The 18,679-nt window shown below is 48.5% G+C and overlaps 1 protein-coding gene across 3 annotated transcripts in view; it reads left to right on the top strand.

Annotated features, from left to right (window-relative positions):
• MATN2 (matrilin 2) overlaps window positions 1-18,679 on the top strand; it is a 127,927-nt gene that overhangs the window by 96,409 nt on the left and 12,839 nt on the right. For all 3 annotated transcript variants that reach the window (XM_036086505.2, XM_036086504.2, XM_036086503.2), the window contains 4 exons: window positions 3,150-3,272; window positions 3,569-3,691; window positions 16,000-16,122; window positions 17,551-17,673. In XM_036086505.2, the coding sequence (XP_035942398.2) occupies window positions 3,150-3,272; window positions 3,569-3,691; window positions 16,000-16,122; window positions 17,551-17,673 (492 nt within the window). The remainder of the gene's footprint in view (window positions 1-3,149; window positions 3,273-3,568; window positions 3,692-15,999; window positions 16,123-17,550; window positions 17,674-18,679) is intronic.

Below are 18,679 nucleotides of genomic sequence, written 5' to 3'. Positions count from 1 at the left end.
AAGAAGTGGTGTGTGTGTGTATATATATATATATATATATATATATATATATATATAAAATGAAATACTACTCAGCCATCAAAAAAATGACATCTTGCCATTTGCAACAACGTGGATGGAACTAGAGGGTTTTATGCTAAGCGAAATAAGTCAATCAGAGAAAGACAATTATCATATGATCTCACTCATATGTGGAGTTTAAGCAAGAAAACAGAAACTCATAGGGGAAGAGAGGGAAAAATAAAACAAGATGAAATCAGAGAGGGAGACAAACCATAAGAGACTCTTAATCATAGGAAACAAACTGAGGGTTGCTGGAGGGGAGGTGGGCAGGGGGATGGGGTAACTGGGTGATGGACATTAAGGAGGGCACGAGTTGTAATGAGCACTGGGCATCATAGAAGACTGATGAGTCACTGACCTCTACCTCTGAAACCAATAATACACTATATGTTAATTAATGGAATTTAAATTAAAAAAGAATAGTGCTGTTAAATATTAATAAGCACTCAATAAATATTAGCTAATATTATTCTTCACTGTTGAGAGCGCTGATTAAGTCAGACCTGCCAGAATCTAAAATCCAAGCATGATCACCTACTAGACATGTGGTCCCGGGCAAGGTATTTAACTTTGCCAAGCCTTGATTTTCCCATCTGTTTAGAAAAGTGGCAATAAGAGCAGTATTGATGTGCTCGAGTTTTTAAGGGGAATTAGCAGGAATTCAGTCTCTTAGCCTGGGCTTGGCACAAGGAAAACACAATGAAAGATAATCATTCATTACGACCACGGAGCCTGGGAGAGTGACCAGTGCGGCTGCAGGCTGGGACAAGAGGCCAAAAGGGACAGACCTCTGAAAGTATGTGGGCTACCACAGAGCTGGTCTGAGGGCGGAGCTGGGAAATATGGGACTTTTTATGAAGGCTTTCTTAATTTTCTTGTGTAAGAGGCCCAACAGATCTCCATTTGGTGATGTAAATGCACGGAAACTTGCAAGCCCTGCCAGCTGGACGGTTCCGTCATGTTTTATGAGACACGGTCTCCACTGGTCCAGGCCAGCGGCGGGGGGGGGGCACATGAGCACTGTGGTGGGTGCCTGTGACCCTGCTCTGCTGGGAGAGGGGCTCCGTGACATGGCCCAGCACAGAAGGGGCCCTTTGTGCGGCTTTCCACCCGGCAGGCCCCACATCTGCTCCAGCTTTGGGGACAGAGATAGATTGTGAATGAGAACAGTGCAGCTGTTGAGCATTTGGACCACAAACTGCCAGAAGGGGAAGTTTCACAGATGAAGCATTAGGTACAGAGCAATCCTCAGGAAAACTTGTGCCCCTCCAGTCTGTAGAGGGAACAAAGTGCCTCCAGTAAGCTTTCTAAGGACTGATCTCGGAGGTCAAAGGACTTTTGAACCAGAAAGTTAGTGCTGCTATACACTTGCTTCTGGAAGTCTCTGAGTCCTGATGAGACGCTGGTGGGGAGCAGGAGATGCCCTGGTAAAGATGAATCTGGGTACATTCTGCCTTCTTCTAGGAGTGTGGGCTCTGCCAGCTGACAGCCCTGGCAAGTGTCCCAGGACAGGCTGGGCATGACCTGGCTGAGCCCACCTGGAGCTCCAGGGGCCATGGCCTGTTCCTCCCTCCCAGCATGCCTTGGGGGAGCCTAGAAGGGCTCAGAGTGGGGCCAGAAGAGAGTGGGCCATACTGTCTCTCTGGGATCAAATAAGAAAGACCACTTAGCTTCAAGAAAGTATAAACCAAGCCATTTCTTCCTAGGAGTTCCCAAAGAAGGCCATGGTATCCTGGTTCCCTCAAGTACTCAGGGAGCCCCAGGCCCTAATGACAGCAAGCCCTTATGAGGTGCACACTCTGTGAGGCTGTGGTGAGCCCTTTCCAGGCACTCACTCACTTTATCCTCACGGTAGCCTTAGGAAGCATCTACCATCGTATCTGAGTATCATCTGAGTAGACGTATCATCTACAGTCCTATCTATTTAAAGACAGGGAGCCTGTGGCACAAAAGGATTAAGTAACTTTCCTGGTGTTCCATGACTGGTTCATGGTGGAACCAAGATGTGAATCTGGGCTTCTGGCTCCTGAGATCCTGCAAGAGTCCGCAGTAGGTGCCTCCAACAGTGGAATGTTCTAGAAGGCACCAGCCCCAGGCCCTTCTGAGGAGTCAAAGAGGCCTGCTTGATGGCCCGGCACAAGGCCTTCAATGTGTCTGCAGTCCCTGGGTGTGCGTTTTCTCCATCGGGGAAATCTGGGAGGCAGCCTGCAGGGCCGTCTGTGGGCGCCGCTCACCACAACTGTGTGTTCACTGCCCTTCGGTGCTCGCTGCCCAGAGGGGCCAGCTGTGCAGCGCTCGGGTGCCAGGATCGGCCACACACGCACGCTGTGGCTCTGGTTTGTTTTCTGAATCTGGGTGTCCTGGGAAGGGGGGTGAAACCACTTTTTCTGTGTCATTTTCAGAGAAAAATGAAACTATACAATTAATTCTTTCCCAGCGGTACTTAATAAGCATCCCCTCAGCGATTACCGTGTGCCAGCTACAGTCTGAGGGCCTTCCATGTATCAACTCCTCCCCTTCTCACCACATTCCCCTAAGAAAGCAACCATCATCATCCCCGTCTCTCAGGTTGGGAAGCCATGGCCCAGAGGCCAAGCGACTGCCCAGCATCGCCTGGCTAGGAAGTGGTGCAGGTGGGATTTGAGCCCAGCTCGTTTGATGCCACCACCCTCATTCTTAAGCTGTGTGGCTTTGGGCAAGCAGCTGGGCCTCCCTGAGCCTCGCTTTCCTCTCTGAGATGGGGCTCACACCTGCCCGTAGCCCTGAGGACTGCAGATGAGGGTGCCAAGGCCCCGGCACAAGGAGCTGCTGTCGCTAACACCAACACGGGAGGTGTGGACGCTTTGCTTTACTCCTCAAAACACAGAAATGGGAAGAAGAAGAAACAAACAAGGCTGAATTTCCAGAGGCCAGTTGCCCTGGGTAGAAGGAAACCTTCCAGCAGGGCTCTTTGTGATGCCAATGAAGTAAATGGCTCCTATGGGCACCCCCCCCACACACACACACAGGAGGACGGGTTTTCTTAACGCCCCGTTGCTGATGAGCGCTGTCAGGTTATGTTGTGTTTTCCTGGGTGACAAACGCAGGAGTGGATCACTGCGCGGAGCAGGATCACGGCTGTGAGCAGCTGTGTCTGAACACGGAGGATTCCTACGTCTGCCAGTGCTCGGAAGGCTTCCTGATCAATGAGGACCTCAAGACCTGCTCCAGTAGGTCCCCCTCTAAGCTTCTCTTCTACAGAAAAGCTTTGCAACAGGAGTGAAAAATATGGCTGCTGCAGAGGAGGGCAGTTCATGGTCGTGTCGTTCCTCTGCCCTTTTCTGTGCTCCGGGGAGATGGTGGGGGGTGTCCTCTGGGGACTGCATGCCTTTGAGGGGTGGGGTAGCAGACTTCATGACTTTGTGGGGTGAGGGAGGGGAGCTAGACAAGACTGTGGTCACTTGATTGCCATCATCAGTAGCCCAAAGGCTTCCTGCCGACCTCACCTGGCTGTCTGGCTTTGCAGGGGCGGATTATTGCTTGCTGAGCAACCACGGTTGTGAATACTCCTGCGTCAACACGGACAGATCCTTCGCTTGTCAGTGTCCTGAGGGCCACGTGCTCCGCAGTGACGGGAAGACCTGTGCCAGTAAGTGTTCTGGGTCCAGTGACAAGCGGGACTCGGCACAGGCCGTCTGTGGCTTTCGCTAGGCCTGTGTGAATGGGCATTAAGGCCTCGTTCAGTGCTTTGAGCCCTGGTGCTTCTCCCCCTGCCCCGGAGCTTCCTTCCCCTACTCCCCTCCCCAAGACAGCTTTTTCCTACTTCTACAGCGTGCCTCGGGGTCATGTTGAAGCTGGACAGAGCCCTATTTCTTGCCTTTCTCTTCTCTACCCCTAAGCCGGCAGGAAGTGGTAGCCAGCCTGAGATGCACAGTAATCATCATGCAGACCCCTTGTTGAGTGCTGACTTCATGCCGGGCACTGTGCTAAGCACATGCAGCCTCAGGCTCTGGCAGTACTGTGGAATCTCCAGCTTGTGGTGAAACTGCCGCTCAGATTAAGTAAGGAGCCCAAGGTCAGCCCTGTTAAAGGGGTGGGTTCAAGTTCTGGTCTATGGGACTCCAAAGTCAGTCCTGGGAGAAGGGGAGGCTCCTGAGAAACCTTCCCTCCCCCAACCTCATAATCTATCGGCAGATGGAGAGCTTGGCAGTGATGTTTCCTGGGTACGTATATCCTTGCAGCTGGCCCCAACTCCTGTCCCATTAATTAAAAAAAAAAAAAAATGGCCCTCAGATCTCCCTCTCTCCTTACTCGAGAACATTGTGTTATCTGCCCTGCAATCCCAGTGGACTAAGGTAAAGACTGAAAAAATAGTCATTTTGACAGAAGGCGTCAGAAATGGAGGGAAAGGACCATAGTCTTCCTTTCCCACCCTGCTGGTCTTTCTGGTTATAGGGCTAGCTTCCCTGACTACTGATACAATGGTGGCCACAACCTATGTTATCCACCTTTTAATATTGTCCATTCGCAGGGGCGGGCGAGCTAAGGTGCGCCCCTCTCTGCAGACCATGAAAAAATGTTTCCCTAGCTTGCGATAGATTCTGGAGTCTCCGTGAATGGGTTATCCCTGTATGGCTGGCAGCCTGCTAGCTGCGTCCCGGACGGCTACTGCCACCAACACCGGAAGGGTGTGGGCACTGGGGACGCAGAAGGAGGGTGGACGTGTGGAATTGCATCTACATGTGACTGCATGCCAGAGCCAGATGCTTGGTTTTTTTATTGGTTTGCTTTAATTTTCCATCATCTTAGATCATTCATGCCCTTCCTTTGTCCCCCCACCCCCCTTACTGTGATCACCATGAAGAGCTGACTATTAGCTGGCTGGAGGACTTCTAAGAAATTCTCACAGCCCTTCCCGACACACACTGTCCCTTACAGCTGCACGCCCCTGTCCCTCCTCCCCCTGGTCCACACGAGTGACGCCACTGACACTTTTAAATGTTGTACATTTTCCCATTTGAAGTGCAGTGCAATCAGAGGTGAATTTTGATGTGTATATATTTATATAGGGTTGTGACTCTGAAAGCTTCTGAGATGATCAGATAGGTCAGAATTATCCTCTGGGAATGGTGGTACCTAAGAAATGAATTTTACTCACCAGCCAATACATAGGCATTGAACTGTTCTAATTAAAGGCTGTCTGTCTGCCCTGGGATGATTCAGCCTGGCTGCCCTGTCCTGTAATAATGGGCTTTGTTTTCAGCATGGCCATCGTTAACTGGGGGCTATGTTTCTCAGCTCTATGCCAGATGACAAAGAGCCTGACCACATGACTCCAAATTTTTGGGAAAGCCTGCTGGGCTGGGAAGGGGGGAGCCTGCTGGGGGCCAGCCAGGCCTGGCTCAGTGTGTAAGGGTGTCCTTCACCCTTCAGAAAGGCAGCCTCCTCTTAGAGCCTTGATAGCAGATGGCCTGAAGAACACTTCACTCACTTTCCAGAAAGTTCTCTGAAGCATAGAGAGCAGACCCATGTTCCCAGGGCCCTGGAAGTAAGTGGGCATTGTTACCCCCATATGCCTGCAGGCACCTTGGGTTCTCCGGCCTCTGGGATGAAGCCCATCATCCCTTCTTCATGTCCTTGGCCCCCAAACTGTGATTGTAGGTTCTCCCTAGGAGCCTTCTTGCATTGGGGGGTTGATGCACAGACTGGAGGCTAAGGTGGGGAGGGAAATGGAGTAGTCTCTTCTACAAGCTGCAGCTGAGAGACCTCCTCCCCTCGCTAGCTCCTGGTGATTTCCCTGAGGTAGACCTTTTACAAGGGAGTCCCAGCATCAGAAAGATTCCCCAGGCTGGATGTGCACAGAGCACACTGCCCACTGGCCTGCCAGCTCCTGGGGCTTGAGACTGGGTCTTGTTTGGAGTCAGAGTCCCCAGGCCTGGCCCACAGGAGCTGCTCAACAAGGTTCATTGAGTGAGTGAGTGAATGGTCAGAGACCACCTGTCTTTTTCTCCTGTGACACCTGGCACAGACTCCACTCCCTACCCAGCAACCTTCAGTGGCTCTCCACTGTCTCCCAAAATAAAGTTCCAGTTGCGTTTCTCAATTTGGCAGTGTCAGAGAACCCCTTCCTCCACCTCTTGAGCCCCACCCCAGGTCTTCCACAATCCCTCCAGTTCCTCAAGAGGGTAAGTCCCATTATTCTCTGAGCGGCCACTGTACCTCCACCCTGTCCTTTCTCCACTTAGCACAGCCTTCCTTTCCCAGCCTTGCAGACAGAAACCCCGCCTGTGGATGATATTCCCCGTGGAGAACTTCCTGCTGCCAGCCAACTGGGACCTCCTCTTCTGCCCTCTCACTCCGTGGTACCCTTTGCACAGATCTGAGAAATAAGGTGGCAGAGCCAAAAGAATACTGACCTAAGAGCCCAAAGACTGGGTTTAAATCTTGTTGCTTCCACCCTGGGCAAGAGAATTGACCCTTTCTGGATCTGGTTGCTCAACTGTCAACTTGGGACGATGATTTCTGCCTCTCTGTCAGGGTTGCCAAGTGGCACAGGGAGAGACAAAAGTTGAAGTGCTTTGGGAACTTGTAAACTGCCCTAAACCCTAAGGTACTCTTTTGTGGTCTTTCCTCCCACCGTTAGACTGCCCTGCATTGAGGAGAAGGCTGAGGTTGCACTTTGCCTTTCTGCCTGGAGACCTACTTCCCAGGGCTGGGCCTGCTTCAGTTGGAGCGGCTCTAGAGATGGGCCACCCTGGGAGAGGCCAGACTCATGATCCCCCAAGGCAGCTGTCAGTCTCTGGCAAGGGCAGGATGCTGACGGGAATCTGGGCCACAAGCCACAGAGCACTGGGAATCCTAGTCCAGCCACCACAGGCTGTGGAGGCCTGTTGGGGCATGATGCCCTCCAGCTTGACTTTGAAAGGCAGAAACAGCCCTGAGCAAGGCAAATGGAGTGTTGTAATCTGCTCAGGCTGCCATAACAAAACACCAGGGGTTGGGTGGCTTAAACAACAGCAATTTATTTTCTTACAGTTCAGGAGGCTGGAAGTCCAAAATCAAGGTGCCGGCAGGGTCATGTTCTGATGAGAACCCTCTTCGTGGTTTGCAGATGGCTGCCTTCTTACTGTGTCTTCACATGGTGGTGGGGGGAGGGGGGACGAGAACAAGCTCTAAGGACCCTAATCCCATCATGGGCTCCCCACCTCATCTAAACCTAATTACCTCCCAATGACCCCACCTCCAAATACCACCACACTGGACGTTCGGGCTTCAACATATGAATTTGGTAGGGGGAGGGGGACACAATTCAGTCCATAGCAGGGAGTGAGGGGAGAAGACCACCTTCACCCTCACCTACTCACATTACAGGAACAGAAGGAAGCTTCGAGGTCTTCCGTTTCTTTTGTGGGAAACAAGCACAGGAAGGAAACTGGCACCTCAAGCTGGCCCCGAGGGTCAGTGGAAAGGTCAAGACTAGAACCCGGGTCCCCTGTTTCAGGACCTTGTGCCCAGAGAGTGAGGTGCCCTCTAAACGGACGTCTCCGTTCAGCTGTTTTTTTGGGTCGTCTGAGCAAAAGCCATTACAGAGTTAGCAAATGATTGGCTGCTCCTAGTTTTATTATAGGAAACGCCCGAAAATGGTGTAATTCCATCTCTGGGCCCTCGTTACCCTCTTGGCAGGCCACCTCCGGGGCTGGGTCGGTTTTAACAACCTCCTACGTGGAGCCGCAGACTCAGGATTGCCGTCTGTCATCACCCAGAGGTGCGAGTCCGTGGAACGCATGAGCCTGGGATAGCTGTGCCGCAGACCCCCGTGACTCACGGGGTGTGGGATCCAGATGGGAGCGCAGCAGTCCGTCAGCACGCGGGGCGGCCACACGTGGGTCCCAAACACCCCTGCTCTGTCCTCAAACCTGTAATCATCCTGATCACAGATTGTAGATCCCACTCAGGACAGGGGTTGAATGAAAGCTGTGGACCTGCCTCCCTTAAGGAGGAAAGAAAAGGATTCTTCTCCTGGAGGGAAAATGTATTCTTCATGCATCCTGAGATTTTCATACCTCCTCTCATCCGTTTCATTTAAGTGCTGGTTGCCAGTAGTTGGTCCTCACTCTCGTCTCTGCGTTTGAGTCTGGGCCCTTCCTTAAGCTCTCGGTCCGTTTGCTCTCATTCTCCACAGGTATTGACCCTGTACCTGCAGAGTTCTGGGCACATCGTGCTGGGCACTGGGCCTCTCTGCCTGGGGTTGATGCCAGTTCCGTTTCTGCCCTGACAGGGTTTCAAGTTTCTCAGGGAAGAAAGAAATTAAAAATCTTTCATGTGATGTGGGAAGAAGAAGCGCGCAGGAGCATGGGGCAGAGGGACCCTCAGCTAGTCCAGAGAAAGTTTCCTGAGAAAGAGGTGGTTGATCTGACATCTGGAGATTGAAGGAGTGAGCTAGCCAGAGATGGAGGGTATGATGGACTGAACGTTGGTGTCCTCCCAAATTCGTATGTTGACATCCTAATCCCCAAAGCTGATGATATTAGAAGGTGGGGCCTTGGGGTAATTAGGTCATGAGCGTGGGGCTCTCATGAATGGGATTAGTGGCCTAATAAAGGAGATCCCACAGAAGTCCCCCCACCAGTCCCTTCCACCATGTGAGGAGACAGGGAGAAGTCTCCAGCCTGGAAGAGGGTCCTCACCCAACCTTGCAGCCTCCAGAGCTGCGAGCTATAAATTTCTGCTGTTTACAAGTCACCCGTCTATGGCATTCTGTTATAGCAGCCAGAACAGCCTAAGACAGAGGAGGCAGAACTTCCCAGGCACAGGAAACAGCATGCAGAAGCCCAGAGAATGAGTGCGCTGGGTGTTGAGATTTGAGCGCCAGAGGGCAGCAGGTGAGAACGGGACCTGGAGGGGCAGGCGGGACAGTTCACCTACAGCCTTGAGTTACATGAAACTGTTTGGAGGCCCAGCCTCCCTTGAGGAAACGATTTTCTTTTGTCTTCTGAGAATCTCCTAGCCTGAGTAGACTCTGCTGAGCTAGGATGGCCACCGCAGGTGCCGCTGGACCAGGAAACATGAAGGTGGTAGATTTGTGGTCTAATCCCAGCTCTGCCCCCAGCACGGCTGACGCAGTTCACCTCTGCCGACTCAGAGACCTTGGGAAGGTCACTTCCCCTCTCTGGCCATCTGTTTCCTCAGCTCTAAAATAAAGGGTTGGATCAGTCAATCTACCGGGCCCCTTCCAGCCCAAAGCAAGGCTGGTGCCTGGCACAGAGCAAGCGCTCCAGAAACACTTGCTGAATGGATGAACTCCTTGCTGGGGTACCCACCATTCTACCTGGGCTGAAGGCACCCCATGATCGTGAGTCAGGGATGGTGGCTCCCGCTGCCCGTTAGGGAAACACTGAAGTACTTTCCTGCAGGGGAGTATCTGGCTCTGGGCGGAAGCTGACTCCAAGTTGGTTTCCAGACTTGGTTGAATAGGAAGCAGCTAGAACCTGTGGTCAGGAAGCTGACGACAGTACACCTTGGGCATTTTCTAATTTACCACATGTGGTTCCTTAACTTATGAGTGACCCAGAACATCCCGGATAGGCAGGAACTGGACATTTTGCTGAGCAAATATGAAGTGTTCACTCTGCAAGGCTGGTGTGGGGGAGAGAGTGAGGACCACCCAGCATCCACCCTCCACAGGGTTCTCACTTAAAACATCTGCACATGCAACTCTTTTTTAAAGATTTTATTTATTTATTTGAGAGGGAGAGAAAGAGAGCACAAGCTGGGTGGGGGGGCAGAGGGACAAGCAGACCCCCTGCTGAGTGTGGAGCCTGACATGGGGCTCCGTCCCAGGACCCTGAGATCGTGACCTGAGCTGAAGTCAGATGTTCGACCAACTGAGCCACCCAGGCGCCCCTGCACATGCAGCTCTTGATGTTGGGGTCATGAGTTCAAGCCCCACACTGGGTGTAGAGATTACTTAAAAATAAAATTTTTAATGAAATGATAAAATAAAATCTTAGGGGCACCAGGCAGACTCAGTCAGTAGAGCATGTGACTCTTGATTTTGGGATCATGAGTTGAAGTCCCACGTTGGGTACAGAGATTACTCAAAAATAAAATCTTTCTTTTTTTTTTTTTTTTTTTTTTAAGTAGGCTCCACACCCAGCATAGAGCCCAATGCAGGGCTTGAACCCATGACCCTGAGATCAAGACCTAAGCTGAGGTCGAGTCAGATGCATAACTGACTGAGCCACCCAGGTGCCCCTCCCCAAATAAAATCTTTAATAAAATAAGAAAAATAAAGGGCGCCTGGGTGACTCAGATGGTTAAGCGTCTGCCTTCAGCTCAGGTCGTGATCTCTGGGTCCTGGGATTGAGCCCCGCACCAGGCTCCCTGCTCAGCAGGGAGTCTGCTTCTCCCTTTCCCTCTGCCTCTCTCCTGCTCATTCTCTCTCTCTCTCTCTCAAATGAATAAATAAAATCTTTTAAAAAAATAATAAAAAATAAAACATCTGCACAAAACCCCTGGGTGGAGGGTCCGGTTACCCTTAATTTTCAAAGTAGAAAACTGAGGAAATGTTTCCTTTTACTCACCAGATCCGGGGGTCCTGGGATTGAGTTCTACGTCGGGCTCCCCGCTCGGTGGGGAGCTTGTTGTGTATCAGGCATTACACTGGGCAATGCGAGATGCAGGAGGGAAGGGCGGGTCCAGTGAGTGTGTGGTCTCTTGATCAAAGCCCGTGTGAGCACAGCCCAACGAGGATGCAGGTGAAGACCCAAACCAACACCTGACTCCCTTTTCGGTGACAGCAGTGATATTATCAGAGGGGTGGATTCCAGCTGCTTTGAGGCCCCACGTGGGGAGGTGCAGGAAGACCTCAGGAGATGGGGAGGGGGAAGGGTGAAGAAGGAGAAGCAGAGGAATGGCTGTGTAGACCACGGTGGTGGGAGGGCCCCTGGCTGGATACTGAGGTACGCACTGAAAGACAGTGCTCAGAGCTGGGGGGAGGGTGGGCCAGATGAGGCTGCAGGGATTCTGTCTTTTCTGAAGACTCTGAGAATCTCAGGCAGAGGGAGGAAGGGATGTGAGAAGATTTGCATTTTGGAAAGAGGACTTCGGACGAGGGGAGGGAATGGATTGGAGGGGGTAAAAGAGAGTGTGTGGAAACCAGTTAGTAGACGATGCAACAGCCCAAGAGAAAGACAGTGGTGTCTGGTTCTTGATGGTGGAGGCACAGAGCATCTCACCGTTGGTAGTTTATTGGAATCACCTGTGGGGCTTTTAGGCGGTACCCTAGATCCCCTGAAGCCGAGACTGTCTTACACTGATGTAACCTCGTTAGAGGACAACTTGGAAATATTTATCAGCTTTTAAATGTGCGTGCCTTTTAACTAGGCATTTCTGCTTCTGGATATTTATCTTTCAAATATGCCTTCACATTGTATGTAAAACTATATGCACAAGAATATTCATACAATAATGTTCATAATAGTAGAAGACTAGGCACCACCTAAATGCCCGTCCAATAAAACACTGATTAAATGATGGTGCGGCCTTTAAAAGTAATGATGTAGAGTGTCAAAGGTGAGAGAGAAGCAAACTTTTCATTGTAAATCCTTTGTTCCCCATAAGAATTTTTATTTAAATTTTAGCTTATTTTTAGAATAGGTAAGGGGTTGAGGCACCACGGTGGCTCAGTCAGTTAAGCACCTGACTCTTGATTTTGGCTCAGGTCATGATCTCAGGGTCATAAGATTGAGCCCCAAGATGGGGAACCTGTGGAACCTGCTTGAGAGTCTCTCTCTCCCTCTCCCCCGCCCCTCACCCCATGTGCACATGCTCTCTCTCTCTCTAAAAGAAAAAAAAAAGGAATAAGTAAGGGGTTTACATGGTTTTACATGGTTTAAGAATCAAAACAATATGAAGGGCGCCTGGGTGGCTCAGATGGTTAAGCGTCTGCCTTCGGCTCAGGTCATGATCCCAGGGTCCTGGGATCGAGTCCCGCATCGGGCTCTCTGCTCCTTGGGAGCCTGCTTCTCCCTCTGCCTCTCTCTCTCTCTCTCTGTCTCTCATGAATAAATAAATAAAATCTTTAAAAAAAAAAAACAATATGAAAAGACATACATTAAGAAGCTTTGCTCCCCCTATGGCCTCCCATCCCATTCCCTACCTCCCTTCCTATCAGTAGCCAGCCTCCAAGATGGCCACCAGTGATCCCCATCTCCTGGTAGTCACACACTTGTATAGTTCCCTCCTTCACTGTTGGTCTGTGTGGCCGATAGCATACGGAAAGAACCATGGCCTGTCACTTCTCAAATTAAGTAATAAAAGACACTGTGGCTGCCATCTTGAGCACTCTCTCTCATTTCTTGGATCATTTGCTCTCGGGGAAGCCGTGTTGTAAGCTGCCCTGTGGAGAAGCCCACATGCTGAGGAACTGAAGCTTCCTCCAGCTAATAGCCAGTGAGGAACTGAGTGAGGCCGGCCAATAAAGACGTGAGTGAGCTCAGAAGTACATCCTTTAGCTCCAGTTGAGCCTCGAGATCACTGCAGCCCCAGCCGACAGCTTGACTACAGGCTCATGAGAGATCCTGAGTCAGAACTCCCCAGCTAAGCCACTCCTGGATTCCAGACCCCAGAAACTGTGTGAGATAATAAATGTTGTTTTAAGCTGCTAGGTTTGGGGGTAACTTGTTAAACAGCAACAGATAACTAATACCATTTTCATTAGTTTATTATTTATCCTTCATGTTTCTTTATGTGAATAAGAGCAAATATAAATATACATTTTTATTTCCTCCCTTTTTTTACCTACACAAAAAATGGTGTACTGTATATACCCCTAGTCTATGCCTTTTTTTTTCTTTTTTTCTTTTTTCTTTTTTTTTTTAAGGTTGGATTTTTTTTTTAATTTTATTATGTTATGTTCTATGCCTTTTTTTTTCTTCACTCAATGATACTTATTGGAGATTTCATATCTTTACATAGAGAATGTTCTCATTCTTTTTACAGCTGCTTAATTCCCTTGTTGTGGGACACTTGGGTTGTTTCCCACTTGTCATTATTACAAAAGTGCTGCTGTGAATAACTTGAAAGTATATCCCTTCCTATGATACGAGGTACCTGTAGGAGAGAATTCCTGAAGTGAGGTTGCTGGGTCAAAGGTACATTTTGTAACTTTGGTAGATGTTGCCAGATACCCCTCCTTAGGGGAGATATGCCCTTTAATGTGTTTGAATTTTGAATCATCTGCCTGTTCTGCCTTTAAAATATCTCTGCCGGTGATTCTAATACTCATGTGAGGTGGAGAACTCACCACTGCTCTACAGTCAACTGATTCAATGCTCTGAGGGAACAAGGAGGGAAAAGGTTAAAAATCAAACTCTCCACGTGCTTTAAAACATGCACCCAATTGGGGCACCTGGGTGGCTCAGTTGGTTAAGCAGCTGCCTTTGGCTCAGGTCATGATCCTGGGGTCCTGGGATTGAGCTCTACGTCGGGCTCCCTGCTCGGTGGGGAGCCTGCTTCTCTCTCTCTCCCTCTGCCCCTCCCCCTGCTTTTGCTTGGACTCGCTCTCTCTCTCTCTGTCAAATAAATAAATAATCTTTAAAAAAAGGCATGCACCTAATAAAATTTCAAACAGCTGCTAATGTGAACACTCAGGAGAACTCAGAAACTGGGCTGGGAGCTCCTGTGATAGTCTGTAGCCAAGGGTGACGTGGACAGTGGCTTTGGGCTCAGCAGGCTCCTGATAAAGGAAAGCAGCACCCATCTGCCCAGTGCAGGTGCAGATCACCATGGTTCAGGGTCTGTGTGGGAAGACTCAGCCACTCTTCTCGATGACAGCCTGAGATGGAGCCAAGAAGACAGGACAGGGCATGGGGGAAAGAAAGGGTGTGCTGGGTTATGGCTTGCCAAGGCTGGCCGGAAAGAGTTATAGCTGTTTTATTATGTTGGAAAATGGAGTATTCTTAATATAAATTCATGGTGGGAAAAAAATGCTCACCTCCACAGCCAGCCAGCTGTCTCTATTATGGATCACTCAATTGTATTTCCACTCAACACTACGTGAGGAACTACCCCAAGCCATTGGGGAATGTTCTGCATTAATAATGAGTCTAGATTGTGTCCAGAGAAGTAAGTCATTTTCAGAGCAAACACGACAGGCCAACTCTGCTTTGATTCTCTTCTGCAGTTATAATTTTAGTTAACATAATATTTTCCCATTGTTCAAAGATTTGGGCAGCATGTCTGCCCAAAAGAAGATGGACAAAATTCCCTTCATGTTTGAAAGCTTACTTTATGATATAGCAATGTAATGTAATGTAGTTGGGGAAAATGTGGGATTTATTATCAGAAGATTACATTTTGAGTCTGGTGCTATCACTTATTAGCAATTGATCTTGACGAGCCATTAACCTTCCCAAACCTTAGTCTCCCGGCTGGTAAGTGAGAATAAGAACAACTGCCTTGACTACCCCACAGGGTGGTTCTCAGGACTCCCCTCCAGAAAGAAATACTGCAAAATGCCTTAGAAATAAGTGTGTGGTCTGTGCCTGATTATACAAGTGATTACTTCAGAGCCTTGATTTCATAACTTCAGTGCCTATCCATTGTAAAATTCTCCTTGATCTGAAATGATTGAGTTGACTTTCAGAATTGTGTATTGTTCTCATAGGACGTCACTTCCCCCCGTGTCTTCAGTATCAGGCTTTTAAAGTGTCAGCTTGGTTTTCACAGAGTCACAAACAGAAGCTGCCCCAGCCCTGTGGATGGCAAAGCCCTTCTTTTTGCTCTTTCCTGAAACCTTGGTCATCCATGACTCTTCTCTCATATCCATAGGAAGATGGCCTCTTCGTATCAACCCATCAGCAAAGCTTGTAGGCTCTACCTTCAATATATAGCCAACAGTCTCACCACTTGTCACCATCCTGGTCGGGGCCACCAGGCTTATTGCAATAGATTTCTCCCAGCTCTCCATGCTCCATCCTCACCCACACCGAGTATGCCTTTTATGACAAAGCCAGTTCATGTGACCACACTGCTCAAAACCCTCCAGGGACCCTTCCTCACTCAGATCCCACTGCTGCCCGTGAAGCCCATAGGGTCTGCCCCTTGCTGGCCTCACTGGCCTCCTCCCCTGCTTGGGTCCCACCTATCTTTTTGCCTTTCCTGAAATGTGCCACAAACGCTCCTACCTCTGTAGTTTGCAAATGCTGTTCTTTACCGAGGGTGCTGTTCCATCCAAATAACACGCACTCACTAGTCTCTTCAGGGCTCTGCTCAGGGGCACTGTATCTGCCTGCAGCCTGTGAAACAAGCCCTCCCTGGCCCGGGCACATCTCTCTCCCCTCTCCTGCTTGTCTCCACGGCACTTTCCCCATCTGACATATATATTTGTTTGTCTATTGTTTGTCTTCCCCCTTCTTCCCTCCCATACCTGCTGCCAAATGTAAGCTTCACAAAAGCAGAAACTGTGTCTTATTCATTGTTAAATCCCCAGAGCCTAGAAGAGTACCTGACTCAGGGTAGGGACGCATGAAATAGTTGAGGACTGAATGAACAGATGAAGAATGGCTCACCGAAGTGTGACACGTACATGCCTACATAAGTAGACATGTAGATAAGTTGATATTATAGTTATATGATAGCCAGTGAAAATGAACTTATTTTCTAATATTTATAGGCCATGTTATATCTCTCCTTTTATAAATTGTCTTTCATGCCTTTTGTGCATTTTCCCTATGGAAATGATTTTATTTTATGCACTCTTTATATATGAAGAATTTTTGCTCATAGACATATTTTCTGTTTTGAAATGTGCATTGTCGGATAAGACACTGCTTTAATTGAAGGTGTCTCAAATGTCTTTTAAGATGGAATAAGTTACTAAAAAGGGATTGAATAAGTCAGTAATGTATGAACAATTTCCTTCTTCTGTTTCTCTAATTCCAATTGGATTCCCAGAATTGGACTCCTGTGCCTTGGGGGACCATGGCTGTGAACATTCATGTGTAAGCAGTGAAGACTCTTTTGTGTGTCAGTGCTTCGAAGGGTATATACTCCGTGAAGACGGGAAAACCTGCAGAAGTAAGTTTTTTTTTTTTAAAGATTTTATTTATTTATTTGAGAGAGAGAATGAGATAGAGAGAGCATGAGAGGGGGGAGGGTCAGAGGGAGAAGCAGACTCCCCGCTGAGCAGGGAGCCCGATGCGGGACTCGATCCCAGGACTCCAGGATTATGACCTGAGCCGAAGGCAGTCGCCCAACCAACTGAGCCACCCAGGCGCCCCCAGAAGTAAGTTTTTACTGGGGTTGTCTCACGTGACTATGTCTGATCTTTGCATGAATTCCACCATCCTGATCTCTGTTGAAATCAGTTACCCTCAAAAGCCCCTGCCACACGACTATTAAATATAATGTGGGGTCCTGGATGGAATCAGAAAAATGACATCAGGTTAAAAACTAAGGAAATGTCAGTAAACCAGGGACTTTAGTTGGTCTTAATGTATCAGTATTGGTCCATTAATTTTAACAAATGTATCACATTAACACAAGTTGCTAGCTGGGTTTGAGGTTTATAGGAACTCTGTGCTATCTTCTCCATTTTTCTGTAAATCTAAAACTTTTCTAAAAAATAAAGCCAGTTAAAAGAAAACAAACAAACGGGCAAATGAAAAAAGCCAATGCTAGAGCTACAACTGAAGTTGCTCATGTATGCCCTGTGGCAAGAAACAAGATTCTAGCAGCTTCTAGCCCTGCCATTTATTAGCTGGGCAAGTTGTTTGACTTCTCTGAGCCTCTGTTTATCTTTAATAATATTACTGTTGTTGCTGGTAGCACCAATCTCTCATAGAGACCACCTTATGATGAGCCCATGCCTATGTCTCAGAAAGCAAAGCCTCTTAGATGGGGCCAAGATGCATCTCTGTTAATCAAAGGCGAGCATGTAACCCTGAGCAAATGATTTTCATCCCTATCAGTCATCTTTTCCTCCAGCTTCTCAAAGCACTTTGCAAAGGGCAACTTGTGCTGACAGATTTGAAGAAAAGACAGATAATTGGAATTATGACTCTCATTTTTTCAGACAGACAGGAAAGGTAAGGCTCCAAGAGGTTAAGTGATTCTCCTAAGCCATATGTCAGGGACAAAGCCAAAATTAGATTTCAGTGCCACTAATCTAAATTGAGATTTAATCTTCTAAGTAATCATATCAGACCAACAGTGTTTCCTTTTGATATCAGAAACTGCATCTGCAGAAAGCCAACGATTGATTGCATTTAATGAGATAGTGAAGTAGGTGCTGGTGAGTGATGGTGAGGATGATAGTGAGAAAGTTTGAAGAGTTAACCTAAATTAGACCCACTGAACTTCATCCTCAATTTTACTTTCCTCCCATGGATCACTGAGCTCAAGGGGGCCTGGGGTCTGGTGGCTGAGATGGGTGGATCCTCCAAGGTGAAGCCCGGGGAAAATTTATGTTGGTGAAATTGCTTTGACTTGCTCTTCTGTCCTCAGGGAAAGATGTCTGCCAAACAGTCAACCATGGCTGTGAGCACATTTGCGTGAACAGTGATGAGTCATACATCTGCAAGTGCCTGGAAGGATTCCGGCTTGCCGAGGATGGGAAACGCTGCCGAAGTAAGTGGCCTCCAGTTAGAGATGAACTCTTCCATCTGTGGGACTCGGACCATTAGATGACTTCATTTAATATTTAAAATCTTCCCTTATAATCAATGTTACAATGACAAGTTCCTGCCTTGGGTGATCTGAAAGTGTTTGCGAGTGATCCGTACAGGAGACCCTTAGTTCTTCAGGATTTTCTCAGTCAAGGTCCTGAGTTGTCAGGCTTTTTGCATCTCTCCATTTTCTCCCAGTTGCTGGCCCTTCCACAACCATTGTGTGGATCCCCAGAGCCTCACACAGAGCCTGGCTAATCATTGGACAGAATTAGAATCTCTGCCAGCAATCACTATAAGGATCAAAGGATAATTACAGTGCTTTTTCTTCTTGGAAGACCTTATAAGTAAGGGTAGGGTGGGAGGGGGACGAAGAGATTTTTCTGTGGCTTTTATTTATCCACTTTCTCTATCGTTGCCTCTGTAGGTCCCTCAGAACAGATTCTGAGAGTTGACTTAGAAGGTGCATTAGGTTCCCCAGAGAAACAGAACCAATAGAGTGCATGTGTGTGTTTGTGTGCCTATATAAAGAGATAGACACAGAGATAGAGGCAGATGGACATAGAGAGAATCTGTAGGGCAGGCCAGCAGTCTGGAGACCCAGGAAGAGCTGATGTGGCAGCTCTTATCCAAAGGCAGTCCGGAAGCAGAATTCCTTCTTCCTTGGGGTGGTGGTGGAGGATTCAGTCTTCTTCTTCTTAAGGCCTCCAAGTGATTGGATGAGGCCAACTCTATGGAGTGTACTCTACTTTACTCAAAGTCTAATGTCTGAAATGTTAATCTCATCTAAAAAACACCTTCACAGCAGCATCTAGATTGGTGTTTGACCAAACAGCTAGGTACCATAGCCTAGGCAAGGTGACATATAACATTAACCATCACAGCACCGAAAAAAGAGCCAGACGGGACACATGAGCTTGGTGAAGTGGGTATTAGAAGAGCACAGGGCAAGGATTTTTCTCCACTGG

This window comes from Halichoerus grypus, chromosome 5 (genome assembly GCF_964656455.1).
Source record: "Halichoerus grypus chromosome 5, mHalGry1.hap1.1, whole genome shotgun sequence".
Classification (NCBI taxonomy): Eukaryota; Metazoa; Chordata; class Mammalia; order Carnivora; family Phocidae; genus Halichoerus; species Halichoerus grypus.
This window is presented reverse-complemented; position numbering and strand designations above follow the sequence as displayed.